The sequence below is a fragment of the Orycteropus afer genome, unplaced genomic scaffold, assembly GCF_000298275.1.
Source record: "Orycteropus afer afer isolate SDZICR_OR568_19922 unplaced genomic scaffold, OryAfe1.0 scaffold00050, whole genome shotgun sequence".
Taxonomy (NCBI): Eukaryota; Metazoa; Chordata; class Mammalia; order Tubulidentata; family Orycteropodidae; genus Orycteropus; species Orycteropus afer.
Genome location: NW_006921637.1, coordinates 10,990,986 through 11,007,072, shown reverse-complemented (window position 1 = coordinate 11,007,072; position 16,087 = coordinate 10,990,986). Strand labels below are relative to the sequence as shown.

Here is a 16,087-nt window from a genome sequence, read left to right as displayed (position 1 = left end):
GGAGACAGCTCAGGGGGCAGGAGGGCATGGAGGGATGGACACAGAGAAGAGGTAATTATTGGGAGGAAGTGGGAGGGGAGCTGTTGCATTGTGGTGGATTGTGGTCAATGTCATGAGACAGAGTGTATGAACTGCTGTATGGAAAGTGAATTTGCTCTGTGGATCTTCACCCAAATCACAAAAAAAGAAAAAAGTGGACACCCTTGTCTTGTTCCTGCTTTTAAGGGGAAAGTTTACAATCTTTCTCATTAAGTATAATGTTGGCTGTTGGCTTTTCGTATATGTCCTGAACCGTATTGAGGAAATTCCCATTTATTCCAATCTTCTTGATTTTCATCAACAAGAGCGTTGGTTTTTTTTTTTTTTTGACATTTGAAAGCCATTATTATTTATAAAAGGTAAGCAATAAACAATAGGAACAAATTATTTCTAGAAATAACAGGGACAAATTTGTGGTAAACTGGTCTTCTCTACCCCATGAGTATCCCATTTAGTATCCCACTTAGCTTTGTAGGAGACGAACCCACCTATGTCTAAAATGAGACCCACTCACCCTCTCTTTATTGCTCATGTCCATTTCTCTGTCACTAGGCAGGCATACCATGGATCACATATCAGCAGGTATGCCTGTCTCTTTCAGAAAGTGTGTCAGGTGTAGCTCAGGTCAGATGTGACGTAGCTGTATTTGTTCTTTCTCTCTCTGCATTTTCTTGGCTGGGTCTGAGACCTGTGCCTATTGGTCCAGCTGTCAGCCAGCAGCCTTAGGACGACCCTGGACCAGTGCTAGGGTTAGGCTGGCATTACAGCAGTTCTCAAGGCAAAACTGTTTTACACAGAACCAGTGTATGCCCAGCCTCTGTGGGCAACCTTGTGGCCCTATCAGGACAGGCATCCTCTTGGCTCTCTCTGGACAGATTTCCTCTTGGTTTCCTCTGGTCAGACCCCCTCTTTTTTTTTTTTTTTTTAATCAATTTTATTTATTTCAAACCCTCCAGCCACTCATCGGAAGGAAGATTGGGAAATCTACTTCCGTGGTGATACCACCTTGGAAACCCAAGGAGGGATCACTATAAGTTGCATCTGACTCAGTGACAGTGAGTTTTTTGTTTTTTATCAGTTTTATTGATCTTTTCGAAAAACTAACTTCTAGTCTTGTTGATTTTTTTCTATTGTCTTTCTGTTTTCTGTTTCATTTATTTCTGCTCGAATCTTTATTATTTCTTCTGGTGACAGTAAGCTTTTTTTTTTCTGTGCTTTTTCTAATTGATGGAGATGTTGGGTTAAAGTGTTTCTTTTGGCTCTTTCTTCTCTTTTGATGTCTACATTTATTGTTATAAGTTGGCCTCTGATCACAGCTTTTGCTGTGTCCCAAAGATTTTGGTATGTTGTGTTTTCATTCTCATTTGATTCAAGTAAATTTTTAATTTTATTTTTTATTTCTTCTATTACTCAGACATTTTCCAGAAGGGTGTTACTCAGTTTCCATGTGTTTGCTCTTTTTCCATTGATCTTCCTGTTGTTGATTTCTAATTTTATAGCATTGTGATCTGAGAAGATGCTTTGCAGTATTTCCATATTTTTAAAATGTATTAAGGCTTGTTTTGTGTCCTAACATATGGTCTGTCCTAGAGAGTATTCCATGTGCACTGGAAAAGAATGTGTATTGTGCTATTGGGTGAAGTATTAATAAGGTCAAGTTGGTGCATTGTATTGTTTAGTTCTCCTGCATTTGTTGAGTTCCTTTCCAGTTGTTCTATCTTTCAAAGAAAGTGGTGTATTAAATTCTCCCACTATGACTGTGCAGTCATCTGTATGTCTTTTTAGTTCTGTTAAAGTCTGCTTTATGTGTTTTGGTGCTCTTTCATTGGGAGTATAGATATGTATTATTGTTATGTCCTCTTGTTCAGTTGATCCTTTAATCATTGTATAAAGTCCTTCCTTGTCTCTTATGGTGCCTTTTGTCTTAATGTCAGTTTTATCAGAAATTAATATTGCCACTCCTGCTCTTTTATGGTTGCCATTTGCTTGATACATCTTTTCCCAACCTTTGATTTTTAGTCTATTTTTGTCTTTGTCTGTAAGGTGTGTCTCTTGTAGACAGCGTATCAATGGGTTATGTTTTCTTATCCAGTCTGCAACTGTCTGTCTCTTGAGTGGTGCATTTAATCCATTAACATTCAGTGTAATTATTGACATGTATGAATTTGTTGCTGTCATTTTGTTATGTGTTTTTTTGTGGTGTTGCTGATTTCTTTGTTCCGTATAATTTTCTGTGCTGAGCTTGTTTTGTGTATGAATTGTGTTATCACTTCCTTCGTTGTTATTTAGTATTTGCTAAATACTTGTGCTTGTCCTCTTTTTTATTTTGATGTGTAGGTTTATCATTTTTCTTTGAGGATACCCTGTGATTTATAATTTTCTTCCAAGTTTAGAACAGTCATTCTGTCTTGCAATTGTCTTGACTTCCTCATCATTTAGAAGTTCTGTTACTACACTGTTTATTCCCTCTTTTTGGTTTGTAGTTGTCCTCATTTGTCAACTGATGTCTCTGGTGCCCTGTTTACAATCTTGTAAGCTTGTTTACTTTAGGTACTTCCATCACTGGGTTGGTTTCTGGGTTGTGTCATCATCTGTGTCAGTTGTTATTTGCTATTTTTGGTTCTCTGTTCAATGGACTCCCTTTACCATCTTTTGTAAGGCTGGTCTGGTTTTAAAAAATTCCCTTAATTTCTACTTATTTGGAAATGTCCTAATTTCATCATCATATTTGAGGGACAGTTTTGCTGGGTATATAATTCTTGGTTGGAATTTTTTTTTTTCTCTCAGGGTTTTATATATGCCATTTCATTGCCTTCTCACCTTCATGGTTTCTGCTGAGAAATCAGTCTTATTCGTTGCCCTTTGTAGGTAACTTTTTTTTTCCCCCATGCTGCTTCCAGGATTCTTTCTTTGTCTTTGGTTTTGGTGAGTTTGATGATATGTCTTGGTAATTTTCTTTTGGGGTCTATCCTGTCTGGGGTTCACTGGAGTTCTTGAATGAATATATTTTCATCTTTCATCATATCAGGGAAATTCTCTTCCAACAAATCTTCTCTTCCAACAAATCTTCTACAATTTTCTCTGTGGTTTTATTTGTCTCTTTCTATTCTGGAATTCTGATTACACGTAGGTTATTCCTCTTGATGGTATCCCACATGAGCCTTAGGCTTTCTTCATTTTATTTTGATTTTTTTTTGTGATTGATCCCTTTTCAAAGAAGTATGGAGATATTTGTCTTCATTGTCACTAACTCTTGTCTTCCATTGATTTAATTTTACTCCTTTGCCCAATCAATGTGTTATCTATTTCTGAAAATTTAGTATGAATCTTCTGGATTTCTATCTGTCGATTTAGAATCATTTCTAATTTTTCATTTATTTTGTCATTTTGTTCTTGTATTGTCTTCAAAATTGTTCTAGGGTTTTCTCTGTGTTTTCCTCAATTTTGTCAGTGTTTTCTTTGATCTATCTTAATCCGTTGAAGGTACCTAAGTATAATTCTTTTGAATTCCTTACCAGGGAGTTCCAATGCTGCTGCTTCCTCAGGGATGTTTTCTGGGTCTGTATCCTGCTCCCTTGTTTCTCCTGCTTTATCTTGCTCCTTTGTGTGGACTGTGAGACATTGTGTTGTCTCTGACACATTGTGACATTTTTGTGTTTATATTGAATTGGTGATCATATGTTGGAGTGATTCACCCCGGATTTTTGTTTTCATTGTTTTGTTTGAGTGTTATCTGAGTAAGAAGGGTCCTGTGTTCTTCTGTTCGCTAGTTGGAAGCACTTTTGCACTCACCACCTGTCACCTTTCCAGTCATCAGTCTTCCTTATGTTCATGCTGGCCTTGACAAGCGGAGCTTGTTGTTATGTGCCGTCGAGTCGGACCCAACCCATAATGACCCTCTTTGGGTTTCCAAGGCAGTATCATTATGGAAGTAGATTGCCCAACCTTCCTTCCGAGGAGTGGCTGGTGGGTTTGAAGCACCAGCCTTCTGGTTAGCAGTCAAGTGCCTTAGGCACTATGCTACCAGAGCTCCTAGGAATCTGAACAGGAATGCTGTCGCTTTACATATCCAAAATGGCCACCACTTGTAAACATTCAAAATGGCTGTTCCCTCTGGACACCCGGAAGTCCACAACTAAGTTTGTCTCCTTTGCTGTTTACCTTTTTATTCATTAGCTGCCAGTGTGGTCACCCATGTAGCCCTTGGTGAACAGGGCCTATTTTTTGGTTAATTCTCAAGTCCTAATACCACTTGGAACTATTCAGGCTGTCCATGCCATCAGGAGAGCTGACAGTCTACAGCTCCATTTTTCTCCTTATTCACTGTTTTCATTTAGGTCTTTCTACTAGTTGGTGTTTAATCCACTTCTGTATTCTTCCTTTCAAAGCTTAGGGCTCCAGGATTATCTTGTGTATGTGTGTCAATAGGTTTCTCTTTTCTTTGTTGAAGATGGTCTGTGTAGCTTGCCTGCCTGTTCCACCATTTTACCAGAAGTCTGTTGTTTTGTTTTTTTTTTTTTTTAATCTTTTTAGTGTTTCATTGTGATTTGGGTGAAAACTTTACAGAGCAAATCAGTTTTTCATTCAATAATTCCTACACATTTTGTTTCATCTCACTGATTGTAATCCTCTCAATGTAACTTCGCCCTCTCACATCCTCCCTGTGCTTTTCATTTCCATTCCTCCTTCTCTCCTAGCCCTTCCTGCCTTCTGAACTTTGTCCTTGGCATATGCTGCCCTTTTAACCTCAAATGGTTGATTGTTCTAAGGAGTGTGTATCTTCCTGGAGTTGTTGTCTACCTTGTAGACCTGTCTGTTGTTTGACTGAAAATTCAGCTACAGGAGTCAGTTCAGTTGTGAGTTCAAAGGGTGACCAAGGACCATAGTCTTGGGGATTCTACCAGCCTCTATCTGACCACTGCTCTGGTCTTTTTTTATAATTTGGAATTTTGTTCCACATTTTTCTCCCAGTCTATCCAGGACCTTCTAGTATGTTCCTTTCAGAGCGGTTGGTAGTGATAGCCAGACACCATTTAGTTCCTCTGGTTTCAAAGTCATGGAGGCTGAGGTTTGTGTGATCCGTTAGTCCTTTGGACTAGTATGAGTTGTTTCTATGTGTCTTGTATTTTCTTCACTCTTTTAGGGTGTTGGATTTTATCAAATGCTTTTTCTCCGTCCAAAGAAATGATCATGTGGTTCTTTTCCTTTGTTCTATTTATGTGTGAGTAAGCCTTCTTTGGGAGCTCTGGTGGTGTAGTGCCTAAGGCATTTGACTGCTACCCAGAAGGCTGGCAGTTCAGACCCACCAGCCACTCCTTGGAAGGCAGACTGGGCAATCTACTTCCATAGAGATACCACCTTGGAAACCCAAGGAGGGGTCACTATGAGTCAGAACCAACTTGACGGCAGTGAGAAACCTTCTTTATCTTTTCCCTTTACTACTGCTTGCTTTTGTGTTTTGTTGGTTTATTAAAGTGAGCCATTTTGTTTCCCTTCTCCATTCCAAGGACAGACAATTAGAATTATCAATAAGTCCTTAATAATAATAGAATTATTACTAGCCCTTATACTTGTCCATACATTTCCCTTTGTTAGACTACCTGCTCTCTTAACTCCATTATACTGCTTTCTGCCCTTGGTCTATATACCCTATATCAAGGGATGTTTCCACCATCTAGTCAGTTGCCTGAAACAGAAAACTGAGTATCACCTGGCCCTTTCACTTCTCTTTAGCACCTGTTACTACTCTTGTTTGGGCCTTTACCATCACTGACCTGAACTATTGCCATAGTTTTCTAACTGCACTCTTATTTCTAGGCTTGTTTCCTGAAATCCATCCTTCCTGCTCCCACCAGTTACTTAATTTCTCAATTTCCCCTTTGTCTTATTCTGCCTGTCTGCCTGTTCTTCCTCTTCAACCTTTGTTTGGGTGATTTAATATTTCACCAACATCCTTAATTTTTCTGTGCCCTAATTCTCCTTCTAAACTGCCCAGAAAATAAAGGAACCCAGGATCTCTGCCCGTTCCCCTGCTCTATTCATGTAACAAGATGACCACTGCTACTGCTGAGAGAGCTGGCAGAATTGTACAGATCAGTGCTATACAAACACATGATCCCTTTTGACATTAGTCCCTTTTCTAGATCCACTTCCATTCCCCTTTCCTGGACTCTATTAAACTTTCATGCTGCCTTCAGCTTTTTTAGGCCCTGCTCCTCTTGCTGTTAGCAAACAAACATGTTTTTCTCTCAGGTAATAGGAAACATAGTGGTTGTTTTCCTCAAATTCCTGTTCCTTACTTTCAAATGTATCTGTACCCATGCCCATCCCTATGCCTGTTTTTCAGTCTAATCTCAGAGACAAAGCATCTGTTTTCCATGTCAAGTCTGACCTCATATGTGGTCTTGATGCCCTCCCTTCCAGCTTCCAAGCATAAGGATGGCAGTTTGAACCCCCCAGCTGTTCTACAGGAGAAAGATGTGGTAGTCTGCTTCCGTAAAGATTTACAGCCTTTGAAATTTGGGTTTGATTTTAGCAGGTATTCTTTCCCTTTCCTCTGCTGTTTGCCTTTCTCTTTCAGCTAGCATATCGATGGGTTTTCCATCTTGGGAAAGCATTTTTGCTTTAACATGATGTTCTTTCTTTTCTTTTTTCTCATTCAAAGTTTTTAGTTATTTTTTGGCCACTGTCTTTACTACCCTACTTCCTATTCACTCGGTCTTTGTTGTTGTTGTTGTTATGTGCCGTCTAGTCAGACCCAACTCATAGCGACCCCTTCTTTGGTTTCCGAGGCAGTATCACTATGGAAGTAGATTGCCCAACCTTCCTTCTAGGAGTGGCTTGTGGGTTTGAACCACCAGCCTTCTCATTAACAGTCAAGTGCCTTAGGCACTAGTCTGTTTCTATTCAGTATGGGCTCTGTCCTGCGCATATTGCTAAGCCTTTTCTAGCTAAGATTACTATTTTAACTCCAGTTAAAAAAAAGGAATATGGGTAATAGGAAATGGTGTATCCCAGTCTACCATTGAGCTCTCAAAAAGATAGTATAGAGAACTAGACAGAGTAATTACCCAACATAGTGAATGTACTAAATGCACCAAATTGCTCACTTTAAAATGATTTAAGTTGTGTGAATTTCACCTCAATGAAATAAAATTATATTTCTTTATTGTGTATAGTTGGGTAAGTTGGGGGTTCCTTTATGCCATCCTCACTTTTCTGTGCCTCATCCTAAAGCAGAGCATTCTCCTTTAGGAAGGATAAATATTATTTATCACTAATGGGAGCTCTGGTAGTGTAGTGCCTAAGGCGCTTGACTGCTAACCAGAAGGTTGGCAGTTCAAACCCAACAGCCACTCCTCGAAAGGAAGATTGGGCAATCTACTTCCGTAGTGACACTGCCTTGGAAACCCTAGGAAGGGTCGCTATGAGTTGAGTCAGACTCAACAGTACATAACAACAACAGCAACAACAATAGAATTAAATACTTTTCAAAATTCTTACCTAGGAGTAAGGTAAAAGGACTAAATGAGATTTCCTTAAGGACAGAATTGTGAGCTGCTCGTCTTCAGGTCCTTGACAGTCCTAGCACACAATAAACATTTTTTTTTCCTACAGAAAGAAATGTGATTGAAAAGGTTTCATTGTAAGATCACTGATTTCACTAACTTTGTACTAATGACCTATATATCTGATATAGTCTGAATTGATTATTTCAAAATAATCTCGTATTTTTACCTTGTGTATTACCTCGTAATAGCATTGAGCAGGTGGATGAATGCTGCAACAATCTACAGGAAGAGACTGCTAAATGTGTATCCTAGAATGTTTGATCATGGGCAACAGCTTATTTTAGAGAATTTAGATATAAATTTATTAACAAATCAGGTGGAAAGGTGAGATATTTTCTTAGTCAAAAAGTGCTATCCTAGTAGAAGAATAATGTGGAACAAAACTTAAAATCGTAAGGAAAAACAAAACAGGCTTATTGGTTGTATAGAGACTGGTGGAACCTCCAGGACTATTGCCCTTGGTCACAACTTTGGAGTTGGTACTTACTCCCATAGCTGAATTTTCAAGTAAAGTAATAGGTCTATAAGATGAACAATAACTCTCAGAAGGTACACTCTCCTTAGAATAATCAACCATTCAAGATCAAAAGGGCAATATGTGTCCAAGGATGAAGTTCAGAAAGCAGGAAAGTTTAGGAGAGAGGGAGGAATGGAAATGCGAAACACAGGAAGGAAGTAGGTTGACTGATGTTAAGTTGAGGGGATTGCAATCAATGACATGAAACAAAATGTGTGTAAAATGTTGACTTGGAAAACTGATTTGCTCTGCAAACTTTACCCAAATCACAATAAAAGTTGGGTTTTTTTTTTTTTTTTTTTAATACTACCCTAGAAAACCAATCTCTTTGAATTTCTAGTCTTTAAACTTTTCTTAATAGGATCATTTATTTACCTACTTTTACTGTTTTAGAAAATAAATTATATCATTTTACGAACACATGACATCTTTGAGTTATAGCATTGGTTTCAGTTTAAAAAAAAAAAGTCCTGGCTTTTTTTTTTTTTCAAAAAAAAAAAAAATTATTTCTGCTTTCCATTTACTTTTAGCTTTCTAAGGAATCTCTTCAATCTGTTGATGTCCTCCGAGAAGAAGCTTGTGAAATCTTGGATGAAATGAGTCACAAACTGCGTCTGGGAGCTATCCGGTTTTTTGCCTTCACCTTGAGCAAAGTATTTAAACAAATTTTCTCAAAAGTGTGTGTAAATGAAGAAGGTATTCAGAAAGTGAGTACTGCTTTTTTTTTTTTTTTTTTTTTTGAGTGCATTTGGTCATTTGAACTAATTGAAATATGAGTGCCCAAGTTATTCCTTTCGATGGTATCCCACATAAACCTTAGGCTTTCTTCATTTTGTTTTGCTATTTTTTTTTTTTTTTTTTTTGATCTCTTTTTAGCTCCTTGTGATTTAGTTAACTTAAGGAAATCTGACTTTGGCGTTACATAGCTAAGGGAGCGCTGGTGGTGTAGTGCCTAAGGCTTTGACCGCTAACCAGAAGGCTGGTGGTTCAAACCCACCAGCCACTCCTCAGAAGGAAGACTGGGCAATCTACTTCCGTAGAGATACCGCCTCAGAAATCCATAGGGGTCGCTATGAGTCGGAATCAACTTGATGGCAGTGAGTTTGGTTTTTGGTAATTAGTCATCAGGCATCTAGTCTAGGCAGAAAAGATCTGCCTCTCTTAAGGATTTTTTTGGTGCTTATTTCAGGCCTATAGATTTCATACTATTTATTAGTCAAGTAAGACTTTGAAACTTGCAGATTGACTTAAGGTCTGATGTGTAAAAGTTAACAAAAATAATATAAGGAAGTAGATTCCCTATGCTTGTTTTGTTCTTATTTCTCAGTACTCTGGGACATATTTCCTCTAAACAAGGGCATTCTCTTATAGTAGTACAGCTATCAAAATAAGGAAATTAACCTTGATAGAATACTAGTAATACAGACCTTATTCATATTTCACCAATTACACCAGTTTTGTCCTGTGTAGAAAAAAGAAAATCCGCAATCATATGTTGTATTCAGTTTCCATATCTCTTTACTCTTAGTTTCCAACAATTCCTGCATCTTTCTTTGTGTTTCATGGTATTATTTTTGAAAAGAACAAGCCAGTTCTTTTATAGTGTCCCTTAATTTTAGTTTGATCATTGTTTTCTCAATATTTGATTCTGGGCATATTAACTTTCATCACTTGGTGAAAGTGCTGTCTGCCAGCTTCTTTACTGTAAAACAGCTGTTTTTCCCTTTGTAATTAATAAATCTCTTTTGTGAGATACTTTCAGACTATGTAAGTGTCCTGTGTCTCATACCTTCGCCTGCTAGTTTTAGCATTCACTGATGGATCTTACCTAAACTAATTATTTTTCTAATGGTTGCCAAATGGTCATTTTTATAATTCCATCACTCCTAGTATTTATTACTTTGCCTTTTACTTTAAGGAAGAACTTTCCCTATAGAAGTTATTTTTACTTATTTGCTTTCTTTAAGAATTTTTTTTTTCTCCTATCAGGAAGCTCTTTACCTTTATTTGCTTCCCTCTTCATGGCTTTTAATATTTTGTTTTTATTCAGTCATTAACTTTTATTTCAAGATACTCCCCCTTTTTCTTCCTCTGACTATTTTCTAGATTGTTGATTTACTCTCTGTATCTTTTTCAAAGAATGATAAAGTGTTTGGGCCAGCCATTGTCTTGACTTGCAGTGTAATCACTGATCACATATTGCCTTGCCTAAGTTGGGTCTGGTAGCATAGTGCCTAAGGCACTTGACTGCTAACCAGAAGGCTGGTGGTTCAAACCTACCAGCCATTCCTTGGGAGGAAGGTCAGGCAATCTACTTCCGTAGTGATACTGCCTCAGAAACCCAAGGAGGGGTCGTTATGGCACATAACAACAACAAGTTGGTTATATTTGGATTTCAGAAAAACAGGTAATGAATTGGTACTAGTGAATATTTTTTGAGGTTGATAAAGAGCCTAATAAGTATATCTGGAAACTCTCAAATACATCTCTTCCAGCCACTTGACTCCCATTCTCCATGACAATGAAGCCAGCATATAAATAGAGAACTACCTTTTATCTCACTTTGTTCTAATTATTTATGGATCTTTGTTGTTGTTGTTATGTGCTGTGGAGTCCTGGAGTCAGAACCAACTCATAGTGACCCCTCCTTGGGTTCCAAGGCATTATCACTACGGAAGTAGATTGTCCAATCTTCCTTCTGAGGAGTGGCTGGTGGGTTTGAACCGCCAGCCTTCTGGTTAGCAGTCAGGTGCCTTAGGCACTATGCTACCAGAGCTCCTTTATGGATCTTATATAAAAAAAAAGTTTAAGTAGTCCCTGGGTGGTGAAAACATGCTTGACTCCTAACTAAAAGATTGGGTATTCCAAAGGGAGCGAGTAGTTGATCCTGTGGGCTCGGGACCATAGTCGCAGGGGACATCAAGCTCAATTGGCATAACATACTACACAAAACATTGTTCCACCTCCTACTTTGGTGAGTAGCAACTGGGAGCTTAAAAAGCTTGCAAGCAGCCATCTAGATGCAATGATGGGTTTCTCCTCATCCAGAGCAAAGAAATATGAAGAAAACCAAAGATTCAAGGAAACGAAAGGGGGAAGGAAACAATTAGTCCCAGCGACTGGTACCCCATGTGATCCACAGCCTGTACAAATAAGAGACCAGAAGAACTAGATGGTACCTGGTTACCACTGTCAACCACTCGGAGGGGAATCTATGTGGGAGATCCTGGATAGAGAAGGAGAACAATGTGGAACAAAACTCAGAATCATTTGGGGGGATATAAAAAGGGACCATGTTTGCTGGTCTGATAGAGCTTGGTGGAACCACTGAGACTATAACCCCTAGCTGCCCTTCAGGCCTGTAATTGTACCCACACCTGTGTCTTCCAGCCACACAAAAGACAGGCATTTGAGATGAACATTTACACTCGTTGGAGAGAACAATAATGGCAGAAAGAAGGACTGTTTATGCACAGGGAGACAGCTCAGAGGGCAGGAGTGCATGGAGGGGTGGACACAGGGAAGAGATAACTATTGGTAGGAAGTAGGAGGGAGCTGTTGCATTGTCGTAAATTGTAATCAATGTCATGAGACAAAGTGTATGTGAACTGCTGTATGGAAAGTGAATGTGCTCTGTAAACTTTCACCCAAATCACAATTAAAAAAAAAAGATTGGGGGTTCAAGTTCACCCAGAAGAGCCTTAGAATAAAGGCCTAGCAATCTACTTCCAAAAAATACCCTATGGAGCACTGTTACACTATATAACACACATGGGGTCACCAAGAGTTCAATCTACTTGACAGAAACCATGGTTTGTTTGTTTGTTTTTAAATTAATCTCCCTAGAAGAATCTTGTTTTTTCTTACTACAAAAAACCAGTCTTATGCTGTAGTTAACTGTTGACTTTCAAGACATTCTAACTTAAATACCATTCCCAACTACACCATTTTTTAGATACATGACCATTTTGTAAACATAGTAGCCAAGGTTTGTTGTTGTTGTTGTTATGTGCCGTCAAGTCGGCCCCGACTCATAGCGACCCCTCCTTGGGTTTCCGAGGCAGTATCACTACGGAAGTAGGATTGCCCAGCCTTCCTTCCGAGGAGTGGCTGGTGGGTTTGAACCACCAGCCTTCTGGTTAGCAGTCAAGTGCTTTAGCCACTATGTGGGATATTGAACAATGTATGTAAAATGGTTAGTATGTAAAATGCTTAATATGGTACCCAACTAATAATGTGTTAGTGATCATTTTTATTATTATTATAATCCATAAAAGTTTACATTTTTCAGATTGAGTGGTTAGAGAAGAACCTTTAGAGGAGAAGTATGAAAGACTGTTACATTACTACACTAGTGAATCATTGTTAGCTCAGGGAATTGAACCCAGGTCTCCTTTGTGGAAGGTAAAAATTCTCCCACTAAACCACCCTGCCCCACAAGTCTACATTTTTAATATTCTTGAATTATGTGACATTTAACTAGAACTCTGAAAAACTGTTTTTATCTTTTCAGACTAAATTGTTTTATGTGTATGATAGAGAAGACAATATATACGTTATATAATATACACATAGATATATATACAGATATGCATATGCACAAATATATATATGATGGTGTGTGTGTGTATATATATATATATATATATATATATAAAATGGTATATGTGTGTGTGTGTGTGTGTATACGTTATTGTGTTGTTTATATGCCGTCGAGTCAGACCTGACTCATAGTGATCCCTCCTTGGGTTTCCAAGGCAGTAACACCACAGAAGTAGATTGCCCCATCTTCCTTCCGAGGAGTAGCTGGTGGGTTTGAACTGCCAGCCTTCTAGTTAGCAGTCAAGTGCCTTAGGCACTACGCTATCAGAGCTCCCATTATATATACATACACACACAAATACACATATACTTATTTTTTTTTTTTTAATTTTTATTGTGACTAGGGTGGAAATTCACAGAACAAATTCATTGTCCATACAGCACTTCATACATATTTTGTTTCATGACACTGTCTGTAATCCCCACAATGTAACAGCTTTCTTCCTACTTCTTCCCTGTAGTCACCTCCTCCCTTTGTCCTTCTTTCCTGTGCATTCCTGCCCCCTGAGCTGTCTTCCTGTGTAAATATTGCCTGTCTATTCTCCCATGATTGCTTGTTCTAAGGAGTATATCTACCTGACATAAAAGTTCACCTTATATGCCTGTCTATCATGTAGCTGAAAGCCATGGGAATGAGTTCAGTTCCAAGCCTAAAAGGTAACTACAGGCCATAGTCTTAGGGGTTTCACCAGGCTCTATCAGAGCAGTAAACCTTCTCTCTTTTTTTTTTTTCCCTTGATTTTGAGTTTTGCTCTACATTGTTTTCCTGCTTTATCCAGGATCTCCGTTTTTGAGTGATTGACAGTGGTAGCTGGGCACTGTCTAATTATTCTGGTCTCATGGCCACATAGACAGAGGTTCATGTGGTCTACTAGTCTTTTGGACTAATTGTTTCCATGTGTCTTTGGGTTTCTTCATTCTTCTTTACCCTGGATGAGGAGACACCAATTGTTGGATCTTGATGGCTGCTTGCAAGCTTTGCAGAACCCAGTCACTGCTCACCAAAATAGGATGTAGTGAGCCTGATGTGCCCTGCAACCATGCTTCTAAGCCCACAGGTCCAACAACTCACTTCATCAAGGTGGTTGACTATGCCTAAGGAATTATCATAGCTTTGTCTTTTGTTTATATGCATATATTCTTCAGTTCTCTAGTTTGAGATCTGATTGTGACACTGTGATGACTAAAATTATTCACAACCTAAAATTTTTTTTAAAGGTACAACGAGCCATCCAGGAGCATCCAGTTGTCCTGCTGCCTAGTCATCGCAGTTATATTGACTTTCTGATGTTGTCTTTTCTTTTATACAACTATGACTTACCTGTGCCAGTCATAGCAGCAGGAATGGGTAAGTGGTTTTTTTTCTTTCCTTTCTAATTTTTATTTATTGTAAAAATCAAAATGCACACTGTAATGATTTTAACAGTGCCAGGGTATTTGACAAACTACTGTTTTTTCTTTGCTTCCAATCCTACTTAATAGTTTGGATTATGTACTTCCATATTATGTTCTACTAAGCTTAAATGGATATATATAAGTATATATGCACATAGAGTTTTTGGTTTTAGTGTGCAAAAATGAGACCAAAATAATAATATGTATCACCTGCTTTTTGCTTCTTTTTAAATATCAGTGGCTATCTCTCTAGGTCAATAAATAGATCTAATATTATTTTTGCGAGCTCTGGTAGTGTAGTGCCTAAGGCACTTGACTGCTAACCAAAAGGCTGGTGATTCAAACCCACCAGGCACTCCTTAGCAGAAAGATTGGGCAGTATACTTTTGTAGTGATACCACCTTGGAAACCCAAGGAGGGGTCACTATGAGTCGGGTCCAGCTCAACAGCACAAGACAACAACAGCAATATTATTTTTATGGACTTCCGGTAAGATGGTGGAATAGGGAGAAAGACTGCACAGACCCTCTTCAACAAAGAAAATGGGAACCAATTAATACAGACACAGAAGATAATCCTGGACCCCAAGCCTTGAAGGGAAGGATATAGAAGTGGACTAAACCCCAACTAGCAGAAGAATTTGCATGAAAATACCAAAAAAGGAGACATACGGAGCTGCAGTCTGGCAGCAATCATGAGCAAGCCTGATGGCATGGCACAGACAGCTTGGAGAGTGCCGAGTGGTGGTGGGACCTAAGAATTAATCTAAAAATCAGCCCTGCTAGCCAGACACTGCATGGAGGACTGCTCTGGTGGCTGGGGAATAAAACGCGAAGCACCAATGAAGAGAAAGGCGGGCTGAGCTGTGGACTTTTGCCTGTCTGGAGGGTGCCACTATTTTGAAGATTTACAAGCAGGTTGACCATTTGGATATTTAAAGAGACAGCACTCTCCGAGATTCCAGGGGCTTAAGAACAGGTTCTGCTTGCCAGTAACCCCAAGGACACTCTGGACCTAGATGACTGAAAAGGTGCAACATTCTCCTTATTACTCTTATACTCCATACCCCTTGGTGAACGGAAGTGTGGCCATCCCCCACTCCCACCCACCATCTGGGCCCACAGGAACTCCATTCTAGTCTGTGTGCTTAGGCAGAGCCTGGGTGCCCTGCCCTACCCTCCACTGATTTTTTTCTTTTTTCTGGTTTTCAGTTTGCTTGTTTTTGTCTGTATTAAAACTACTATTATTATTAATACATTTGTCCTTTTTGCTATTATTATTCCCCTCCGAGGTCCTAGATTTCAGCTCTTTTTCTTTCCCCTGTTCACGGTGGCAATTTTTTTTTTTTTTTCCTCATAGTTAACCCTGTTCCTTGTTTATCTTTTTGCATTTTTCCCATTTTTTTCTTGATTATTCTCCTTCTCTACCTTTTTTTATCTTATTGCCCTATACCCAGATATTGCAGGTTCTTGTTTTTTTCTTCTACTTTTTCCCTTTTTACTTTTTTTGGTTACTGTTCCTATGTGATTACATGGAGTATTTTTTGTCCATGTGCTTTTAGTTTTTTTGATGGCTATTCAGTTGAAATTTTTGTCTGATTGAGTAGGAGACAGCAACAGTCCCCATAAGAAACAACTACACCCACACCTCCTGCAACTTCACTTACTGAGGGAGAGCCACCACCTCCTTCTCCATCAACGGGCCAATGATAAATATACACCAAGCAGAGCCTTAATCACCCTTGGCTGCTCTTCACAAACAGTTAACAGAGACCTTAATACAACAACACCACGATGTCTTGGAGACAACAGACCATCAGAGTCCACAAAAAGAAGCAAGATAAAGTGGTAGAAACAAGGGAGCAGGATATAGATCCAGAATATATCCCTGAGGAAGAAACAGCATTGGAACTCTCTGATAAGGAATTCAAAAGAATTATCTTTAGGTATCTTCAAAGGATTGA

At 38.8% G+C, this 16,087-nt stretch overlaps 1 protein-coding gene across 1 annotated transcript in view; it reads left to right on the top strand.

Annotated features, from left to right (window-relative positions):
* Positions 1 to 16,087, top strand: part of GNPAT (glyceronephosphate O-acyltransferase) — a 93,096-nt gene that overhangs the window by 41,128 nt on the left and 35,881 nt on the right. The window contains exons 3-4 of the mRNA XM_007938487.2: positions 8,658 to 8,834; positions 13,948 to 14,077. Coding sequence (XP_007936678.1) covers positions 8,658 to 8,834; positions 13,948 to 14,077 — 307 coding nt within the window. The remainder of the gene's footprint in view (positions 1 to 8,657; positions 8,835 to 13,947; positions 14,078 to 16,087) is intronic.